Source organism: Chelonus insularis, unplaced genomic scaffold, assembly GCF_013357705.1.
Source record: "Chelonus insularis isolate UGA/USDA-ARS -01 unplaced genomic scaffold, ASM1335770v1 contig_408_pilon, whole genome shotgun sequence".
Classification (NCBI taxonomy): Eukaryota; Metazoa; Arthropoda; class Insecta; order Hymenoptera; family Braconidae; genus Chelonus; species Chelonus insularis.
The window spans coordinates 730,086-753,992 of NW_023276565.1; the positions used below are offsets into that span (position 1 = coordinate 730,086).

Here is a 23,907-nt window from a genome sequence, read left to right on the forward strand (position 1 = left end):
AATTATCAATGAACTTAATTTATTTATTTATTTGTTTATATAACCAAAAAAATTATCACTAAACTTAAATAAAATTGTTTGTCGGTTACGTAGTTATCACAGCTAACGTTACTAAATTTTCAGGTGCTGTGGAACACTAAATTTTCTGGTGCTGCCAAAGTAATTTTCAAAAAACTGAATGATACATTTTCTTATGTAACTTATAATTTTTGTATGTTGATCATTACTTTTTACTTTTCAGTAAGTTTGAACTCACATTCTTGAGCAGCACGGTAATTTTTGTATGGATTTTTAAATAAAAATTAACGGAATTTTTTCTCCGTGTAATAAGTCACTTAATCAAATGAAACCACTTTCCAATTTCCGCAGTAATTTCTCTTTTGAAATAACCGGAAATTGGCGTTCATACACATGCAATTTCTTTAAAGTTTATTTTTTTTAATGCTATGCTTTCATTGAAAGCTTTCAGTAAAACTGGTTGATCCCTTTGAACAAATTACGGTGACATGGTCGAACTACTATATACTACAGCCACGATTATATACACCCTTTTAATCCAATTTAGGTTCTTGCATCACTAGATTCAATCAACTGAGATATATTTGAAACGCATAATCAACTTTTTATTTTTGTTATTATGTTAAATAATTAACTAGAAACTTTGTAAACACTTTTGTCTTAAAAAATCATTCTTATGATTATTGTAAAATCCTCCACATCAATATAAAACTTAATTTATTTTATGATAAATTATAACTGCCTAAGTGCATATATGATGTTACTATAATTTGCTCATAGACATAAGATTCTTCACTTTAAGGATTATATTATAATTCATCAGCAAAACGTTGGGAGCTACAGACTAATTCAAGGAGCAATTCAGTGTTAAGTTTTAGATTAAATCCAGACATCAGCTCTTAAATGCAGCAACATCTCTGCATTTTTACCTCTACAAATATTCAATAAACGACTCAAATAAACCCAACTTCACAGTGTTGAAAATTGATTCATTAAATCATTTCATTTCCAAGTCTTCTTTAGCACAATAATATTTATAATTTTTATAAGTTCTTTATTAAAAAAGAAAATTGATTATTACAGTAATTATTCTGGTTATTTACAATGTGTAAATGAAACATACTTGAGGCAACAGTGATCAATGAAGATAACTAATTATCGTGACAAGAAGTTTGGCCAATTAGTAATCACACTCGACATTCGAGTGTGTTTCAAAGTGTTTGAATTTCAAACTTGACACATACCCCAATCGAATTGATTAGAATCTAATAATTGGGATAAGTGCATGGGAGTCTTGGAATAAGTAGCATTGTAGGCAGTTGTGTTCCATACTTACCTAAGAATTCATTGTCGAATATGTGAGAATAATTACATTCAACCATACGTAAGATAATTTAGTTACATTATTAAACATGAGAGGCATTAATTGTATGGTAAATTTTTAAATAATGAGCTTTTATAGTTCTTCATGTGGAATAATTTGATTTTGTTTAATATAAACTTTCTCAATTACTCTAGATACATTCATTATCATCAAGTCTCGTAGATATTTACAAGAATCTGTTTAACAAAGGTAAATTTAATGAGCAATAATATACTTTCTTTTGTTGAAAAAAGAAATAATATTCCATTGAAACTTTTAATATGTTTTAAAACATTGAATTACAACATGTAATATGTAATTTATATACTATGTATTAATAAATAATTATAAAAAATAAAATAATAACAAACAATAAGAAGATACAGTGTAGTACAATATTTATACACTAAAAAAATTTTACAGTAATTTTTACTCGTTGATTTACAGTAAAATTTACCAATAAAAAAAATTAAAAATCACTAGGTTTTTTTTAAGTAAAAATAATTAAGGAACTAAATAAAAAGTACTGTTCTGGATGGTAATAATGACCAAAATAGAAATTTTTACCACTTTTTTGATAATTTTTACCAACCAGAACAGTACTCTTCATCACTGAGGTTTGTCACTATTTTTAATAAAAAAAACCCTAGTGATTTTTCATTTTTTTTTTGTTGATAAATTTTACGGTAAATTAACTAGTAAAAATTACTACAATAAACTTTTCTCTGTATGGCCCGTCAGCAGGAGTAAAATATAAAATTGTAGAAATAGAATAGTAGTGAAAGAACACTACAATAAAATAATAAAAGAAGCCAAATAAGTAAATAAATAATTGAGAATAAAGCGAAAGAAAGAAATAGCGAGAATTGTTATGCGCACTATGTCTTGGTGGAGTAATATTTTCGCAAAGAACTACTTTTGTATTCCAATAATTTTCAGTCAGTCGATAGAAAGCTTCAGAGTCAGTAATTTTTGGAAATTTTTCTCAATTCATTGTGAAAGATAAGAATTAAAATATTGTTAAGAATATTTGATCACAAATAAAAATTATTAAGATAACATATCATTGTTAACTACAATAATCGTTAGCATTAAACATTTAGTGTAATAAAATTTTGAGTGTGACAATAAATTAGTGACTATTAAAATCAATCTATGTTTAACAATAAACACCATAAGTTTTTCGTCAAGATTGCTTGCAAATGGTTTTGTAACTCCATGCTCTAGTAATCACATTGTAACAGAACAATACAATCAGTGTACTCCATAAAATTCACCAATAACATTGAATTAAATAAGACTCTTTATTTATATCACCATTTCTTTGCCAGACCGAAATAAATATCATTCGATAAAAATCGAAATTTGTTACATTATAAACCCCAGGATGAAAATAAAAAATGTTTTATCGAAAGGTTAAGTGTTACGTCTTATCTCTAACTTGTTCGACAGGGATTTCAAACTATCTAGAGATTAATATTAAAGTTTCAGAAGAAGGAGGAGGAGATAGAAATGCAGAAAAGCTACTGTGTAGGACGTTAATCACGACGGGTAAGAGAACGGGATTATAGGGGTGAGCTTTTAGAGGATGGGGTTGTTAAGTTTAGTTGGTGTTGCAGTACCACGGTCGATAATAGCGCAACCCCTTGGGCATACGTTCGGCTAATTAATTCAAAACAATCTAGATCCTCAGGCTACGATTAAGAACCCATATGTATAAGCTTTCGAGGTGATATCAAATCTTGGAAGATATTCCATTCTTTAATATCTTTTCAACAATTCATACATTTTATTCTTGCTTCATAAATTTCACTAACACTCAATGTATGCATGAAACATGACACTTGAAACGAGACTGATTATTTTTTGTTCTACATTTCAATTCAAACTGTGCTATGATCTCATACTGAATCAATTCTTGATGCATAGCTCTGGATGATCAAAGGACCTGGAACACTTAGGCCTGTCCATTACGATAGTCCACTATCCATTTGATAGAAATAATTGCAAAAGAGGTTGATGAAGCTTGCAGTGAAAAATAGATTTATTGATATGCAATCTTGTTTCAATTGTTTTTAAAGACTTTAGCTGTACTATATTTTGAACAAATGAAGTCAAAACCTTTTCGCTGTAATCGTTAATGACGATCGTTTGAGATTTTGGGTAAATACGAATGAACATGTAAAGGATAATGGATCTGCTATTAACCAACTGAGCAGAAGAATAAATTTAATCCACAAGCAATTAAGGCAAAGTTCATTAAACTGAAATGAGACTTTCGTAGAGAAGTATTTTATTTTTAATTTATTTTATATTCTATTCAAGATTACTTCGTTAGAAGTTTTTCAAGTTTGCTAATAATAAATTATTTAGCTCTTTCAGGTCAATTATCTACAAGGATATGCGAGAATTTATCCTTGAGTTAAAATATTATCACAAACCTTCTTCAATCCTGAGCCATAAACCTGGATAAAAATGTTGTTGTTCTTCATCTTCTTCTTGTCTTGATGTTGTATCTATTTTTAGAATACTCTGCCACAAATGTTATCCTATTCTTTTATTGAATCTGTCATCACTTTTTTCACATGCTCATGGAGAACCCAACATGATCGTCTCGTCTCTTGTCGCGACACGACGCCAATTCAATAATTCTTGTATTACCGTCTCATTTGTTCATTATTCCAAAGAAATAATTTTTTATAATAGTCTGAAAATGGATTGCAACGAAAAAAATGGCGCTGATATGTGAAGAATTTTACCAATACCAATATTGATTTTAGAAAATATTTTTTTTTTTAAAATCAACAGTCACTGAGTGATAAACTTTTTCAATTAAATAATTGGCAAATTTTTACAGCGATTTAATTTCGAAAGTGATACTGAATTGTTAAATAATTATTGACCTGACGATGAGTTGGAATGTTAACTAAATTGTATCCAATATTAAATTTTATAGTTCAGTTATTTTACAATTTCTTTATTGGATTCTTGTTTATAGTACCTTCAATTTACAAAATTTATAAAATGTATTTCTGATTGTTTTAAAATTATATTGTTATATTTTACCTTCGTTTATTTTTCCCCGGTAAAAATAATTGTATATAACCATATATATAATATGTAATCATATATAGTTATATTTATATAATATAGAATGTCTCAAAATAATTCAGGAGATTAAACAGTATTGTGATACTGTTAAATATACATATATTCAATTAAAAAATTCATGGATCGAATTTTATCAAATTATAGCTGGAATTTGAAATTATTGTGTAAAACTTTAAATAATATTCAATTAATTATTTAATTACAAATGTATATTATGACACTATTAAGGATTGGAAAAAAAAACTTAACCTACGTGATTTTTTTTTTCAATGGAAGAAAGTGTCTTAAAATGTCCCGCCTTTCCCTACGTGATTAATAAAAATTTTAAAACCGATTTTAATGTGATATGATTAATGATAGTAGTGTGGGAATTCTGTCGTTTGTCAATCCATCCATAGATGGACACATATATTTTACAATATGTAGAGAAGTCGATAGGATTATGGCCCAGTGTTTAATATGGTCCATTCGTTTATTATGCAAACAGGGTGCGTCTTCCAACTTCTTGGCAATAAACAAAAACTTCAAAAGGTGACCCATAATTCTAACTTTTCTTCTACCCATATTTTGCAGAAAGATTTTGATACTAAGATAGCCAAGCAAGGAAGGTTCCAATTTTTGGATCGTAATCATTTTGATAATCGTAGGTTCGAATTCTAGTCAGGTAAAATATTTTATTTATTACAAAAAAATTTATCCAAAGACTACTTGGAAGTTGATGATTTATTTAAATAATTAAAATATCATTCGTAAATAATTTAATAATTAGTAAGTAATGGTTACAAAAATATATGTATATAATTATGTATAACTTGTTTATATCACTGCAAATATTCGTGTTTTATTTTAAACATTAAAAGTGTTTTTATATGACGTCACCCATTTGATGATCAATATGTCGTTTTCAAAATGTTTTCAAGTGTATTGTATATACAATCATTTTTACTCTAGTTGGAAAAATTAAATCCCCATACAATTTCTAGAAAGTAAACGAAAAAAAAGGGAATATCATCAATTTCCTATATTTTTGTTCTGACATTTCTCTCCAAAAAATTAAAATGCAATTTTTTTTATTTCGCTTGAAAGCTTCTACTTTCAGCTTTAATTACATTTTTCTTTTTTTTAAATCGTCCTACGATTTTTAGCCATCATGTTAGTCATGATTGAAGCTCAATCCATTTTTCTAGATCCAAAACTGAATCGTTTGAGAATAAATTGTTATAGAGAATGTTCAAATAAAAAATCAATGTACGCTTACATCACATTTTGACATGCAATAATCGATAACAGTGACATAAAAATTATTCCCTTCTATTTTTAAATATTAGCTAAATATATTATAAAATTTCCTGATAATATAATTAGGGTAATAATTAATAATCACAAAAGCTGATCTTTTAAGATGAGATTACGATCGATAGTTGTAGGTGGATCTTATGTAAATGGGATCAAGAGCACTTGGAGAAACCTTCAAGTCTTTCTCCTCTCGTACTTTCCGATTAAATAATTTATTGAACGCAAGTTTGTTCTCGGGTCATTTAAGATCGTTCAATAATTCACGAGAAATCTTTGTACACGCAAGGATTCCTTGTACAGTTGATTATAAAGGTATTAAACTTTTTCCAAGCCATAATTTTGATGTTTACCGTCTCTGGTCTGACCGAACTATTGATGTACTACTTAAATTGTTCTCAATTGGATCAGACATTTCGAGGAATCGCTTCGGTAAATAAAAAATTTGAAAAATAGTTATTTATGTTCTAATTGAATGCGAATTAACTTCTAAATAGATGGCAGTTATTTAAATATTACACTGAGGGAAAAAATTTTTTATTTCAATGAAATGCTTCTTTGAATAAAATCTATAAAATAATTAATTGATTTAAAGAAGCGTTTTTTATCAATAATAAGCTGATATTGTACCGGATAAATCTAGTTTTGGAACAATATCAGCTTATTGTTGATAAAGAACATTTCTTTAAATCAATTAATTATTTTATAGATTTTTTTCAAACAAGCATTTCATTGAAACAAAAAATTTTTTCCCTCAGTGTACAGACTGACACTTCCATTTTATTTATCTGTCATCTGTTCATACTTCTCTGTTGTTCATCACCACTATTTTGACAGTGAATAGTCACTGCAGAAATAAATACAATGAAGCAAATTATATTTTAGGTGAATTTTTGGAGAAATAAGGCAGTTTTTCACAGGTCAAGGACTTGAAAAGATATATTCCATCTGCTATGGAAGGGTCAACGCACCAATGGATGAATGACATGATCAGTATATCCATGTATTGCCAATACACAGATATACTAAGTATAGTGTTCAGTCACTAGTGTATTTGATATTCTTCCAAAATTTTATTAGTTACTTTTAGTGTGTTTGAAAGATTGATCATTCAAATGACTTTTTTTATATTTCTTTGTATATGTCTTCATAGAGTACTCCTGTTTCACTGATAAGCCAGATAATAATTTTATTTTCAGTAAAACTATCGAATCGATACCCGTAATCGTTCATTTATTGGTGCGTGAAGATATAAATGCTATCCTTTTATCCAGCTCAGGAAAAATAAAGTTTTTATTTAAATAATTCATATAAATTTTGTATTGTTTTAATTTTAATAAAATTTCAAGGAAATCGGGCGTATGCGGCCTAAACTAAATAAAGACTCAATCTTTAATATTTTAAAAACAATTACACTTTATTATAAACAATTTAAAAAATGTATCCATCATTTCAATTAATGGAAGTATCTCTGGAAGAAATATTTACATTTCCAAAGGAATTATATTAACATGAAGCGACTGATTGGATGTTCAAACGCGTTTTACTTATTCAATGAACTGTTCCTAGAAACACATTTCATTAGCTCCATTAAATATGGAGAAACCCTGTAACCCATGTCCTAATCTAGACTGTGATTATGCATATGCATAATTCTGTCCAAATAAGTGGGAATATTTAAGCTTGGAAGATAATCAAATAAACAAACAGACGTTGTCCTGCTTCTGGGCATTAATAAATACTGCTTCAATAGATATGTAACTCAACTACGCTGTATTCTGGCCTTTTAACTTAATTAAAAATTACATGTTTTAATTACTTTACTCAAATTAAGAAGATTGTGTTAAGTGCAGCTTAACCTAAATATGTGGTTGAATTTTTTTAAACCATCATTTTTTTTATCAATTGCTGCACTAGAAATTGATTCTTGATCCGAGAGTATTATTTTGTCTATCTAGAAACTTATTTTTAAATTAAACAAATTATTTTTACCATTAAAAATTATTTAACATCAACATTATTAATTTTACTATTGTTTTTAACCTCCCATTAGGAAGTTATGAGTTTTATTTTTGAAATTCATAATTTGACATTCGAAAGCATATTAAAGGTTTAAAAATATATGTATTTACGTACGTACAATTTTCCGTGCGTGTAATTGTACGTACGTATATCCAGTTTTTTTTTCGATATCTCGAGAACCACTAGGACTATCGACTCCAGACTAATTTCATTCGAAAGATAATACAATGAAGAAGACCTAGAAAGAGTTTAAACAAATTCGGAAAAGCTGTTTTTTTTTATAATAAAAAGAATGTAAAATAATTTAAGTAAAAAAGACACTTGAAATAGATTTTACTTATTGAATAATTAATATTAATTAACAATCAGAGCAATACAGTATTGTTCTTAATTACTTTACTGACTCTAAACAATTATATATTGTTTATAAAAATTTCAATTTTTTATAAACAATTATATATTGTTTATAAAAATTTCAATTTTTTATAAACAATTAAAAATGGTTTTAATCTATTGAATGATCATTACTATTATTAAATTTGATGAATATTGATAAAATGTTATCATATATAACTAAATGTTATTAAATAATTGTATATTGTTTATGACACTAACGATTCGTTATAAACAAAAAGAACTAAAAATTAGGCAAAATTACGGGTTTTGATGAATGGAAAGTTTATCGTCAGAGCACAAACTAAGCCCAGACCCATTTTTTTCTATAATTTAGGATAAACTTTTCGCAGTAAAGTAGACTTAGACAATTATCTAAATTATTTTTTTGTAATGCATACGAAAATAATCTCCAGTGTTTGTGAAAATAAGAAACTGTTGGTTATTATGGATTAGATAACAGTGCAAAGTTTTTATCAGTTTAAGAAATTATAAAATGTAAAATGCTCTTATAAGAATGAATTATTCACTAAACCAGTTTTTAATGTAACCTAAATTCAACTACAATCCCCTAAGCTGTTAGTTATTTATTGCGTTGATATACAGAAGAAGAATCCTCAAAGTAGTTTAAAATGATACGAAATTTTATGTAATAAAAAAAAAATTAAATTCTTAATTAATTCTAACAAGATTATAAGAATGTTTTCTTAATTAATATTATTTTAAATTCAATTTTAAAGATAAATTATGAAAAATTTCTCATCGTCTTCGGTATATTATTTAAAAAAAAATGATTCATATGTAATTTATAGAAAGTCTTGACTGAATTTTATGAAAAATTATAAAAGTCAAAGAAAATAAAACGTGATTTGGAATGTAAGCAATGCAAAGGCTTGGAAAGAAAAATTATGTGTTATAAGTTTGTGGAGGAGGACGACTCATGAGGATTGAGGCGTGATACGCAGGTGGAAAATCGAAGAGAAATGGTAAAAGGTGAGCGAGAGCTTGAAAATGAAATAAGAGTGATATAGAAAAGTTTGGTCAGGTTATTTCTTATGATGAAGAATGAAAGGTCGAGGAATTTTTCTCATTTGTTATTTATCGACCATTAGAGTTGGACGTGATCTAAATACACGTACATGATATATTTATTTATATCCTTCTGAAGAGTTAATTTATTAAATTCATTCAATATTTTTATATTTCATAAAACTTTTTTTTTAAATCAATTCCACTCGACATTTTATTTTATTTCAAATTGTTTATTTTTAATTATAATTTTGTTGATTTTTATATACAAAATATTTTATTCATTAATTTTTTTCCATCATACCGTGTAAACATTCCCTCGTCTTTCGAGTATTCATTTTCATTACAGTTTTTTTTAAATGAAAATTTCCATACGTCGGACAAAATATTTCCTAGGTTCCGCATTAATTTGACTATGCTAATACACTGGCATTGTTATGCCAATACGCTTCATGCAGACACACGTCCGAGGCAGCTTTTCTCGCCTACATCTATTCCTGAATGACACACATACTTGACCCATACGCATTAACGATGGATTTGCTTATTAAGTGTACGATTAATTGAAACATGCTAGCGTAACATACTGTAAATTATCCATGCATGACGACTCTCATCATGTCTACTCATGCGAGACTCAATTACATTCCAATTTGGCCATCTACGGATTTTTCTCAAACCTTTCGTTCATTTTTAACCACTATTGCTCTTAGACCAACAAAGAAATACTTATATTTCCAGTCTGTTATCTCATTATGATCCTAATGAGATACAAATAAGAATGGTAATGCTATGCTTTCATTTTTAGGACTGTGATAATTTTGGAGTTTGCATATAGAATTAATGCTCTGATAATTATACTAAAAGCATTGTCTTTGAAAAATTGAGCATGGTAAAATTTAATTTATTTACTTCAGATTAAAGGATATTTTTTACTGTCATTTTGGGTTCAACTTTCTGCTATAAATATTTTTTTCTGTCATGTATAAATGGAAATATTTATTTTAACTTTACAACTATCCAATAAAATTAATAATTATTATTTTCATAAGATAAGTATTTACGTGCATTATAATTATTTTATTATTCAAAGATTCAGATGTATCATCAAATTTGTTACAATGGATACTCGACCAATACCTGGCCCATTCAAATTTATTATCATCTTTGGAAAATTTTAATCCTCAGCTTGGCAATTATTTAAAAAAAAGAAACAAAAGTGAATATTTATTGACTTAGCAGTGTATTTAATTTTTTTCATTGTTTCATTTCTAGAAAATACATACGAGTTGTTTTTAACGCCTAGATGTTTAATTCATCTGGAAAGCTGATGATTTTTTCTGGTAGGGAAATTTTATTCAATGTAATTGAAGGGAGGGTAAAGTAAAACGTGGGGGAAAAGCGAAACGATCGAGAAAATTTACTAATTTATAAAAATAAGTTTAAAAATGCTTATTGCACTTTTTGTTCATTAATTTCTCTATTTGTTAATGCATTAAAAATCATTATCATTTATTATTACACATAGGATAATTAGTTGAATTATGTTTCTTTTTTCGTATTCTACTTTACCCTACCTTCCTTAACTTGGTAAAATTTCCTCATTAATTTCATTGGATCATTATAAAGTTAAAATAAATATTCACAAATATACATGACTGAAAAACAAAAATTTATAACAAAAAATTTAACCCAAAATTCTGGTAAAACGTATCCTTCAACCGTATGGAAATTAAAATAGAAATGTGTGGGTAAAATTTACCCCTACATTGTGGTTATTTTTCCAAAGAGAAGTTTTTCGGTGTAGAAATAAATAACAAAATAATTTACGTATTTATTTTTTATAATTTCATACATTTTTTCGCAATATCCTAAATTCTAAATTGCTTATATAAATGCATCTATTGATGGAATGTCATTCACAAACCACCAAAGCGAGAGCGAAAAATGTGAAAACCAGTAAAACAAAAATGTCCACACAGTCGTATCACTAACTACTGAATATTTACAACAGAAAAATATTTTAAAAAAACACTAAAAATATTTTCAACTTACAAATTTTATTAAATTTCACGAAAATCAATGTATAAAGAGTACTTATTTACGGGTCATTATCAACAGCAAATTCGAACATTCAATTCGAATAATACATTTCTTCTGGACACATACTAGGCTTAGAATTAACTCGTTTGTAGAAACGCGACCTTCGACCACTCGACCTGAGTGGTTGTTATTTGGGTTGGATTCCAAGTATTTCTGGTATATTTGCTGATCTCGTCGCTTCGAGTTTACGAGCACAACAGAAACACGAAATTCAGGACGAAGGTAAAAGTAGAAAAATGCAGAGAATGATAATAGTGTACTCCATTGAGATTTTCCACTGAATGAAACGAAGCTTTGAAACAAATCTTTTATTCCATTTTAATTTTACAACAAAATTGATCAACAATAATGATTGATATGCAAACATAAATGTTAACACAGTCAAATTGATACAAAATTCATCTACAAAATCACATATTTTTCGTCAAAAAAAAATATTTCGTTATTCCAACAAATCGAACACTTGAATGAATGGAAAATAAATCATAATTTATCATATTTATTCACATAAATAAAACGATGCTTATTTAAATTTAAAGGAAAAAAGTCAGAGCGTATTTTAATAATATTTATATTTAATATCAAAGTGAATTAATGATTGATCAAAAATATTTAATGTGTATGTGTGTGTATTATTATAATTTTTTTACCTCACATCATTTTCATTTCTAAAGCAGAAATTATTCTCCCAATAACAAAAGTATGATCGAATATAATGCAGAACAACAAAATGGATTGGATCAAAAAACAAATTAAATGAAAAAAATTATTTGCATATTTATGTACTTTAATTAGCATATCAATTGCTGAGGATTTTATGAAAAATTGCACGATAATAACAATAATAAAAAATCAACTGGGACAGGAAAGAAAAATGGGTAGCTGTATTGGCGTCAATCGTATAATCGGTAGAATAATTATTCACTTGGTCGTGTCGTAAATTTTCGCCAATGGAATACCGAATCGAACGCGACACCGTTCTGGTTCCATTTTGTTGCCTGCATACTAGGGAAATGCGATAAATCGTGATTCCCCCGTGGAACTAACGCTACTACATACACTTTGAACATGAATATACCTATATTTTACACAGATACAAATACATAAATTTCTATACTCGTATATACAATTCTCTCGTTGGCGCCAGCCGAGTCCTGAAGTTTCAAGTAGGATCTAGAGTACAGAATAGTACTTGTCTAATGAATTTCATTTCTCAATATCATTTTCAACGATAATTGGAGTCAATAGTTTGTCGACTTCTTGCTCCTCTCGTACTATTCATCTTTACTGCACCTATTTCAAGACCATCATTTACTCATAAACCTTCGTCATTTCGGTCGTAAATAGGCAAATAGATGTGTGACAATAAGTGTAATTGACGGAAATTCACTTCATCTCATTTCAATATTCGAATAATTATTTAATAAATAATCTCTCAAATATTTGCATCATTTACTGTTGTTTTTAATTATTATTTGAATAAAGTTTTCTTTATTATGATCAAAAATTTTCATTGTTTTATTATTAATATGCTAATTAATTCAAATACCCATATGTAAATATTGTACTACTTTTTTCTTAATGCTCCAATTAAATTTTTTATTATAAAAATACGATTATTAAATTCAAATCTTACGGTATTGCTTATAATAATTATGCTATTTATTATCAGTTAAATTAATATTATCTCTATAAAATTAACTATTTATTCAAGATATTATTGTGAATTTAGTGAATTTTTTTCTGCTTAGTCAATGTTTTCTTTTCTCTTGACATTTAGACTAAAACTCGAAATAAACATGATATTGTAATGAGTCAATTAAAATATTCAACAGTGGATGGTTCTTTTTAAACTCAAAAAATAAACTACAGAGATAAAATGAGAATGAAAAAAAGTAAGGAAAAAAATCAAATGTTACTTTAATTAAAACAAGTCCATGGCGGACATACGCGTTTATGTTTTTAGCTAGTTTTTCTGAGTTTGTTAAAAAATATAGAGAAGCATGATACACTACATTTAATTAAATGAAACTACATACACGTCAGATCACGGCAAAGAAAATTTAATTTGCTAAAAAATATCTAGATTTATTTGTTTTAAACTAATTTTATTATTCATTCTCATTAATAATACCATAACTTTAGTAGTAAAGAAAAAATGTTTCACGTATTGATCGTTTTACTGTAATAAGTAAATCTGAATTAAATTAAAAAAAAAAACAGGACTGCATGTACTTTAATGTTATTTATTAATATTTTGTATTAAAACTTTAGGAAAATATTATTTAAATGGTGTATTTTTATATGAAAATTATTTAAATAAATCAACATTACCGATATAATCTAAAAAAATTCTTATGAATATGTTTTTTGCCTCCAAATTAACCCTACTTTCCCCATAATTATTATTTTTTACTCCATAATAACAAGGGAACCAATTTTTTTTTTGTAAAAATGGTGATTTTAACTTCCAAGTGTTATTAAGAATAAAAAAAATTTTTTTTTAAAAACTCGACAGCATTACCTGATGATTTATATGTATAAATAGTGTACAAATTTTCAGAAGAATCGGTGCATTACATTTTAAATTCAAAAGTATTTTATTTCAATACACTTAAAGTGTTTTAAAATAACGTCACCCATTTGATTAACATTGCCGTCACTTTAAATGTACTTGGACGAATTTAAAACGTTACTACACAACACTAAATCGATGACGTCATATTTAAACACATTAAATGCATTGAAATAAAACACTACGATTGGCAAAAATTTTTTTCCAAGGCGCCTGCGAAAATTTCCTTCTAATGAATTATTTATCAATATTTTGCAATAAAAATTTGGGAAAATATCGTTCAAATGGTGTATTATTATTAACAATTAATTAATTAAATAAATCACTATTACTTTCATTGTTTAAAAACATGGTTGAAAATACGCTTTTGTCCTCCTCAGTCTTAACCCTCCTCCTACCTTAAGCTGAAAGTACTTACATACATTTAATTATTGTTCTTCCATCACTATCAGCTATCTAATAAAGCCATCAATGTAATGTATTTAAATCTGATTAGATGTTGAAGCTATACAAAAAATGAAAAGTAAGTCAATCAAGTCCCTGTCGTCACGTGAAAATAATTTAAAGTTGTAGTAAGTTAGTTTTATTTAGAGAAAACAAGAGGAGAGGGGGGCAATAATAAGTGAATTAGTGCTTCATATGGCAATAATTTGAGGATACTCCATCGATAATTTTATTATGTCAACGATCAAATTTATGCTATCGACAACTTCCACATGAACGACCGATCCACTTGGGAAGTTTATTTAGTAATGTAGGCGCAAGCCTTTATCTCGTTAAGCTATTGATAGTCATCACATCTATAACTGCTGCTGAACAAACACTATTACAAGCTTTTGAAACAAGTTGCGAATTGTTTGACCCTCAACAGCCAAACTCATAGCCTTTCAATTTTTCTTGATAATTCAGAATTTCATTATGTAGAAGAAAGTTTCATCAATTCAACAAAATTATTTAAACGATAATAAAATTATTCAACATAAGTGAAAATTCATTAGAGTTTTAGAAATAATTCCAGGAGAAAAAATTGGAATGAGTATCTTATCTTCTATTATTGATTAATTGATGCCAACATTACTATTTAATGAGGCTTGGAATTGAATAGTGTTACTAATTTTCATTATCCTGTGGTGTTCCAAATTATCAACAGCATTCCAAATATGCTACACTTGCTCTATCCATTAACATAGTAATTACAAGCTTTTGTTAACTAAAACTTTCCTAAGAAGTTGAGCCAATCTATCTGTTAAGACAACGTATTATCACGTTAGTTACGTCAATGAGATTAGTCAATTAAAACTACTTCCTATGTAACTTGTTGATAGTAATAAAATTTGAATTGAACTGATCAGTGTTGAATAGCAGAATAATCTTTCTGATGTGAATTAGGAAGCTTTACTCTCATCAAAGATCCATCAAAGAAATGAAGGATTAAAAGTTCTTTCATCAAAGCTTTCATGGGAATAAGTAGACCTAACAAATCATTTGGAGAGAGAATAACTTGAATAATGATGAGTAAATAATTTATTTTGAACGCACTCCAGAATGAATGGTGGACTTTAGCAATAATTTCAAGTATCATATAGCTGGTAGCTTTAAAAGTACAATATTATTACATACTGCAAGCTATTTTGGTAATCCCACCAACTCACTACTGAGTTTCATATGCTAACGTGAAAGTTCGTGGCCCTCGGGAAGTATAATTGCGATAACGTTGTGTATATACATATATACTAAGATTATAGATCCACAGGTTTATAAGCAAACCACCCACGTCCCCTCTTTGAATCCCTCAACAACCAAGGTATGAGTTTCGAACATATTCTATTAACTATATTATTTATATATGAGCTGGTCAAATTATGTTGGATAATAACTTTAATCGTTTTATCAAAATAGCTATAAATTTAAATAATCATGAAGAGAAAACACATGACATGTTTATTTGATGTACTTGAAAGATAGACTGACTTGGAGAATCCCAGGTTGCTGTTTAGAAACATTTATCTTGCTTTTTAATAATTCCTTTACTGCACTGAGAAACAATTGAATCAATGGAAAGAATTTTAAATATTCGCAATAAAATATTTTATTTAATTTAATCAAATTTTACTTGAAAAATGTATCTTCATGTTTGGTTCAAGATTCTGATGAATTTAAGTACAAGTGATGTTGGATTACTTTTCACTTTATGAAACACCATGGATTTAAAAAAAATTTGATTTAATTTAATTATTTATTTAAATTAAATTAATTTAATGACACTACATATTCAAGTGTTTAGAAACTAAACATTTAAGGATGTGTATAATACCTACGAATTTATAGATGGTTGCCTGAATGTGAAATCTTTTATAGAGTATATGAATCATAAAAAAAAATTATAAATGAAAAACGTAGTAATTGCATTAAAATATATTATTTAAATTAATGAATTAATTCAAATTTTGAACTGCAATGTTGCTAGATTTTTTTTCGACTACCAAAGCAGTAGTCAAATTGAATGTCAAATATTTATTTATGAAAAATTTTGCAAACAATCTATTAAAGAAACTAATTACAATTAATCAAAAATATCGCTTTACAGAATTTACTCAGATTAAAAAGTTTAAAAATTAAAGTGTTTACAATGTTTAACATCACGTCTTAAAGTGTGTAAAAAATAACTACAAGACTCTATAGTTTGTGTATAGAAACTAAACATTGAAAATGCAAAAAGTGTGTTATTTTAACACACTTTCGATTGACAGTGTAAAAAAAATGTATTTTCGTCATGCCTGCGCGGAAAGTTCACTTTTCCATTGGAGAGGGGTTGAACTTTCCACTCAGGTATGACGAAAAATTATATTCAGCCCTAAGGAGGACAATTAGACAAGCTTAAACCACGTGTTTACCCCCCTCGCCTTCGGCTCGGGTTGTAATTTTACACGTGGTTTGAGCTAGTCTACTTTTCCTCCCTAGGTGTGAAATATACTATTTTATGATGAATTATTCCAAGTAACTCTCAAAACTGAATGTATAAAAATATTCCCATATCAATCCCCAAAAAAAAATGTTCTTGCAACTATTTAAAGTTTTAATTTCATAGTCGAAAAAATTTGTATGAAATATATTAATTGAATTTGTTAAAATATTTTTTAAAGTCATTAATAGAAATGATTTTGATAGAATTTCTGGAAAAATGGTAGATATTTTTCAGATGTAGAAAGTTATATAGACGGTATCTATATACAAACGAAAAAGCTATCAAAGTTTTCAAGACGTGCCAATCCTTTGTCCATCGTCGATATATACGCAATAACGTACGCTTTAAAGTTTTTATTTAACACAACGTTAAAACGTGTATTGTACGATCAGTTGAGATCTTAAAGAAATTCTTTCTCAACCACCAAGTTTTGCTGCTTCTCACCTACACTATCCTTTTCTCTTGCATTTCACGTGTACATGTAATGTGTAATACTTACGTGACTCGTAAAATGGGTTATGGCGGTTACCAAAACTGCACTCGGTATGCGGCTTTCTAACGTCATGAATTTATGTACTTTACGATCTAGTGGAGGATAACTTACGTCTATACTACACTAACATACTCTAGAGACTTTGAGGCAATATAATTTGCCACGATTGCTGCCCATAAATTGACTCTTTGAGCTTGATTTTGATTTAATTATCAGAGTTTGGATCTCGAAGAGAATATCCAATTAAATATTAAATTATTTCATTCACTGAAAATTAATTTATTCTCTATATTAATAAAAACACTCTCTACCAAAATTGATACTCCATTTAATTTAATTTTTAATTTTATTTTTAACTTCCCATTAGGAAGTTATTGTAATTGGGTCAATTTTTGAAATTCGTCATTTTATCATATTTTTACGCTTTGAGACATTTGAAATCATATAGGAAGGTTTAAAAATAGATGTACGTACGTAAAATTGCCCGTACGTATAATTGTACGTACGTATATCAGGTTTTTTTTTAATATTTCAAGAACCACTAGGGCTATAGACTCTAGACTAATCTCATTCGAAAAATAATACAATGAAGAAGATCTAAAAAGAGATTTTTTATAACAAAAAGACTGTAAAATAAGTTAAATAACAAAAAAACATTTAAAACAGATTCTGCTTATTAAATGATTAAAATTATTGACAACAGAGGGCATTGAAATAGGTTTGTTAATGACTCTAAATAATTACATATTGTTTATAACAATATCAATTTATTATAAACAAAAAAACTAAAGGATGACAAAATTACGTACTTCAATAAATGAGCGCAAAGCTTGTCTAGACTTATTTTTAATCTTTAATTAAATATGTAAAACGAAAAATAATTTTTTTTATTGTTTAAATATTTGTTATAATTTATTATTGACAGTTGATATGTTTTATGTACCTTTAATAAAACTTATCCATTGTAATGAAGTTTAAAATTCTAATTTTCCAAGGGAAATTTCTAGTGAATAAAATAAATCATAATAGTATTCATAAATAATATAAATTTTATCGAAGAATGTTATTAAATATATATATTTACTTTATTTACTGTAATAATATCGATGTGTTGGGATAAAGGTATTTTCCAATAGTTTCTGAACGCGAAACTTTGTACCTCGAAGTTGCAAGCTTCATTGCTAGAGCTTTAACAGAGCTTCGCACCTCTACTTTTTACTCATTTATTTTATTTATTTATCTTTTTTGAACTCTTTTTTTTTTGCTACGTAAACTATATAAAATTCTAAGTTGGAAAACTATTTCTTATTTTCTGTGCGAAAGTCTCGGTAGAACTCGGCAAATTTTCCTCTACTATATAAATAATTTTCACTGCGATAAAGTCGTTTAGCTTGTGAAAATTACATTGAATGAATAGAGGTTGGGTATCCTAAATATCTGTAATCTTATCTTATTTTACAGGAATTAACACCGTGAAATGCTTATTTATAGAAAGCATTGAATTACATTTATGTCGAGTATTGAATGAAGTATAATGTAACCATACATGTTACTACAGTGATTAATTAACTAATTAATTAAATCAATTATTAATTTCAACGCTAATAGAAGAGATTTATTACTCTCAAGAGAAAATTTATTAATTGTTAAAATGTTTTTAAATTGCTAAGAATTATTTTATAACAGTAAAAAAAGCTTTGGTTATCAACAGATTGGGAGTTTTATAATAAATAAATTTTATTTTATTGTAAATAAATATTTCTTAACAGTAATAAACCGGGGTTCGTAAATGCTATCTGACTTTTTATTGATCAGAACTATTCATATTTATCGATTCATTGGAGTTTATGCACACAAGTATCAACACTTGTCTTCAAAAAAGTGGTCAATAATGTGTAAGAACAATTTAAAGTCAAATAAATTTATTTAATTTCCTTTTACAACAGAGAGTAACTCATTGGAGGATCCTCTAAACACAGTCCATTCATGCTACCGTTAAAAAAAACAACAACAACAATTACTTAATGTTAAAAAGTAACAGATTGTAATTCACCTGAATGAAAATAACAAACAATTTCTTTTTACAAAAATCAAAGATAATTTTTAATACATGGAGAGAATTTTTTTAGTAAATGTAAGTGCAAAAAGTGACAAGTCCACGTTTCGAAATTTAGAAGTAAAAAATTTACTATTCGATAGTAAGTTTTGAGTTCTTGTAAATTGATTTGAGACTTAAAAGGTGTCTTAGTAAAAAAATTACTTAAGATAACTCCAAATTCACTGTTGAACAGAAATATTTTTACTTCTAAATTTCGAAACGTAGACTTGTCACTTTTTGCACTTACATTTACTAAAAAAATTCTCTCCGTGTACAAATGAGAAGTTGCCTAATGTAATCACTTATAATTTTGAAATGAGTGCAGTGAACATAATGAACTGATTCAATCAATGGTTCAATTTATTCTGCAAAATATTCACTGATTTTGCAGTGTATCTCTTTTTTTTTTACTGTGCCATTTTTAGAAAGCGATGGGGTCATATTCAATAGTTAAGATATAATTTTTTAACTGTTACAAAATATTTTTTAATAGTTGAAAAGCCTTCTTTATCATCACAAATTTCTTCTGTCAATGCATTTATGTCGAGTATTGAATGAAGGAGAATATTACCATGTGTGTAGCTATATGATGATCGATTAATGAATTAATTAAATCGATTTTTAATGTCAATAAAACGAATTATAATTTTTATTTAATAATTTTATTTATCCGATTTATCACAATTGTGAATTTTATTCAGCAAGTTTGATTTATATTTTATTACTCTTTCTTGACTGTGCAAGTATTTTATTCTTAATTTTTATTATTCTGTCCCTTACAGCGTATTACTTGATCATTATTATACTGGAAAATGTTTCTCTTACATTTCAAAAACTCTAGAGAAATCCGCTTTGGATTAAAAAGTGCTTGCAACCACAGAATTGAAGTGTACGAGAAGATTAATTATAAGAAAAAATTTTTATACATTTATACTGTCATGGTTCCCAGTGTAATTCCAGATTCAGTGCTTATTATACTCCCTTGACAGTTCTCATGAGATTTTCTGTGTTATTCCTTCCTCTCATTCGAACAAAGAAAGAATACTACAAAACTAAACGGAATAAAATGATAACAACAACGATAAATGAAAGGAAAAATTATTTAGTGAGCTCCCAAGGCTTTATGTTACAAAAATTTATTATACAAAATCTTCTGAGATTAAGAAAAAGTATTTCGTTTTATTTTCAGGAGGCTCAAGCTTGGCAAGTGTCGTCGCAGGAGGTAGCAAACCTGCCCGACCGTGGGATAAGCCTTCTTTCGACGACATCTCTCAGAAAAACGTCACAGCTATTGTAGGACAAAAAGCTGCACTCAGTTGTCACGTCAAGCATCCAGGAAACCGTACGGTGAGTTAATTAAACTACTTTTTAATTAAATTCCAATGTAGGTTAATTTCGGAGCATAGCACAAAAAAGGTCGCTCATACTTTTTGCAAAAGAGCGTCAAGAATTACACGAGTGGTTTTACCAACTAAATGAAAGTGAATATTTTGAACAATTTATTAAGTGACCAATCAAGTATTTTATCAAATTTCTGTTTAGTTCATTTATTTCAATTCTTTTTCATTTAGATCAGTTAATAATCTATTGTTATGTCGTAATGTGCAATTAATTTATTGAATTAATTGCAATAAAAAACACAAACATGGAGTTCTAAGTTTTTGCCCTAGCTTTGCAGCTAGTAGACAACGAAAGAGTATACGGATCTTTGTGAAAAATAATTAAACAATTAATTTAGAGTGACCTTTCAAATCATGTAGGTAAAAACAATTTTAAATTGCACAAACAAAATACTTCCAAGGAACTTTAATTTTTTTTCATCTACCAATATTTTATTGAACATCTTCTATAAGCAGAAGAGGATTTAAAAAGTTCTTAATCACTCTTCAAAAGTTCTGTTAGTGAATTTATTCATTATTTTCCATCAAATGGTATGTTACTAAAATGTTTAAAAATATCCTCACAATGAATCTTTTGGAAAAATGTAATTATTATTAATTCAACTAGATTTTTTCCATTAATTAAAAATTAATAAATAAATTCATTTATACATAATACTTCATTTATCATATAATTTTTGTAATGATATGAAAATTGATAAAAAATTTCAATTATCCTGCCTTTGTTCTTCCATTATCCTGTTGGGATACAAATACTGGCTATTTTAGAAAGAATATTTTATTTATATATCCATTCTCCTTCGTCATCTTTAATTATAATACTTAATTATCCACCGAAAAATTATAGTAAATAACAGAGGATATATGTTGTGACATGAACTACATCTACGCTAATGTACTCGACAGCAAAAAAACGTGAGAATGAAGTAGGTGAGAGTCATATCGGTAGATACGATCGCATGCAAACGTTTAATTAACGAGAAAACGATCCTAGAACCTCGACCGCTAATTGTATCATAGGGTAGATTAAAAAGGAAAAAAAAAAAGAGAAATCAAGTAACGATAGGGTTTTATGCTCTTTGTGGGATACACTACCACGTGCCAGTCGTGCCGCGATAGCGATAAGAGTTCCCCTGAGATTTGCATTTAATCGACGCTCGGTTTTCTGCGGTCACCCCATCGCCAAATGTATTCGAGACTTCTTCCAGCCATTTTAACTTGCAAAATGTCTGAACTATACTAAGTTATAAATTTTTAAATAGAAATTCAACTTGTACTTGATTATTTCACAAATACCCATCCTAACTCCCAATAGTTTTAAATTCATTTCATCAAGCTTTTTTGGTGTAGTCATGTCACAGTTGTTTCATCACTTTCATTCATGTAAACGTCAAAAATACACGAGTACTGTTTTACTTTTCATTGGTGTCAATTTGTTCGATAATACGAGATTTTCCAGCAGACTATGCAGAACACAGTAAATAAAATAGATATCAATGAAGCTGGTTATTTTTCATTAAATAAGAAGCTGTTAATTGAGGTTATAAAATTATAAATGATGATAGATTTTTTGTTGAGAAAAGGTCAACAATTAGCAGTGATGATAATTACTAAATTTCCTTTTGTTCATATAATTACAGAGGGTTTTTTCGTCCAAATTTTGTTTCTTCCCCACACAGTCTTAAATTTTTTAAATAACTGGAGCTAAGACTTATTCATTTATTATTATAAGGTAGCCTTCTGGCTATAAAAAAATTGTTTAAACTTGAGTACAGTTTGTAATCTGTCATAAGTTTATATAATCATCATACTGTTGTTATGTAAATAGTAGATAAGGTCTAGTTAATAAGTTTTCCTGTTTGTACCTGTTATAGGATATAACTTGTACCAATGTTTATAAAAAGCTTTTAATAACAAAAGAAAAGAAAAAATTAGCAGTGATGATGATGAAATCAGCCATTTGGCAGTAATGTCTAATTGTTGTCAATTAGATTAGTGGGTTTTTAAGAATAAATAACTTACCTTTTGACTGTTAGAAAAAGACTAGTTCTCTACTGGAAGAAGTGTAGAAGAAGTTAGTGGTGGGGAAATGGGCCTCACAAGCTGTGAGGCCCAGCTTGTCGCTACATGTAAAATGTGCAAAGAATAGTCTTCCAAAAAATTTCCAATCCTAAAAAAATATTATAAAAGAAAGGAAGGTGTGTAATCTGTGATTTTTTAACACATTCACTCTACATTTCTCACGTATTCAATATAAATTTATTATTTAAAACATTTAAATGGATCACGTATTAAATTCAATCAATTCCAATACTTTTTTTATAGAATTAATGTTATAGAAAAGAAGCTTCAGGTATTATTACACGAGAGAAATCATTTATTGGTAATTTATGAAGACTGTTTACCAACGATAAAATAATTATAAATTAATATTGTGTATTTAAATATTATCATGCAGTGATGCGAAATAAGAAAGAATAATACTCTGAGAGTGATTCTAAAAGCAAATGAATGAAAGATTTCCGAGGTTGGTGAAAGATTGTTGATGTAGCCAAATGAACCAGTCAAGCGCACTCGAGCGAGTGGTTCCAGTTGGTATCGAGTCAGACGAAAGCCACTGAGCGAGAGATCTGACCCAAGCGGCCGCTCTTGTGCAGAGTGGATTCATCCCAGGTGGATTGACGCATAAGCACAAACACGAGCTTTCAGCACTGGTAAAAGCTGTTACATTGTGCATTACTCCAACTGATCCCTTGATAAATTTTTACTGATAGAAGTGGACAGTCACTGCAAAAATGATTTACCCAGCAAAAGGTAGATTGAGATATCAAAAATTATTAACCTTTTTGCTTTTAATTCGAAAATCTATAAATCTATTTAATTAAACAATAAACTTTCAAGTATTTCTAAAGTTCGATATTGCTGTAGAACTTGAAGACTTCGTCCGAGAGTGGAATTTCAGTGATGAAGATTTAACAGAGTTATTTAGCTCTAATTTTAAACGTTAACTTTATTTATCTACCTTGTTTAAAGTTTTTTTTTTA

At 27.9% G+C, this 23,907-nt stretch overlaps 1 protein-coding gene across 1 annotated transcript in view; it reads left to right on the forward strand.

The window, feature by feature from the left end:
* The window catches only part of LOC118069360 (uncharacterized), a 176,031-nt gene extending 155,162 nt beyond the window's left edge, over nucleotides 1–20,869 (forward strand). The window contains exons 5-6 of the mRNA XM_035087417.1: nucleotides 20,653–20,810; nucleotides 20,852–20,869. Coding sequence (XP_034943308.1) covers nucleotides 20,653–20,810; nucleotides 20,852–20,869 — 176 coding nt within the window. The remainder of the gene's footprint in view (nucleotides 1–20,652; nucleotides 20,811–20,851) is intronic.
* Nucleotides 20,870–23,907: the final 3,038 nt, after the last annotated feature.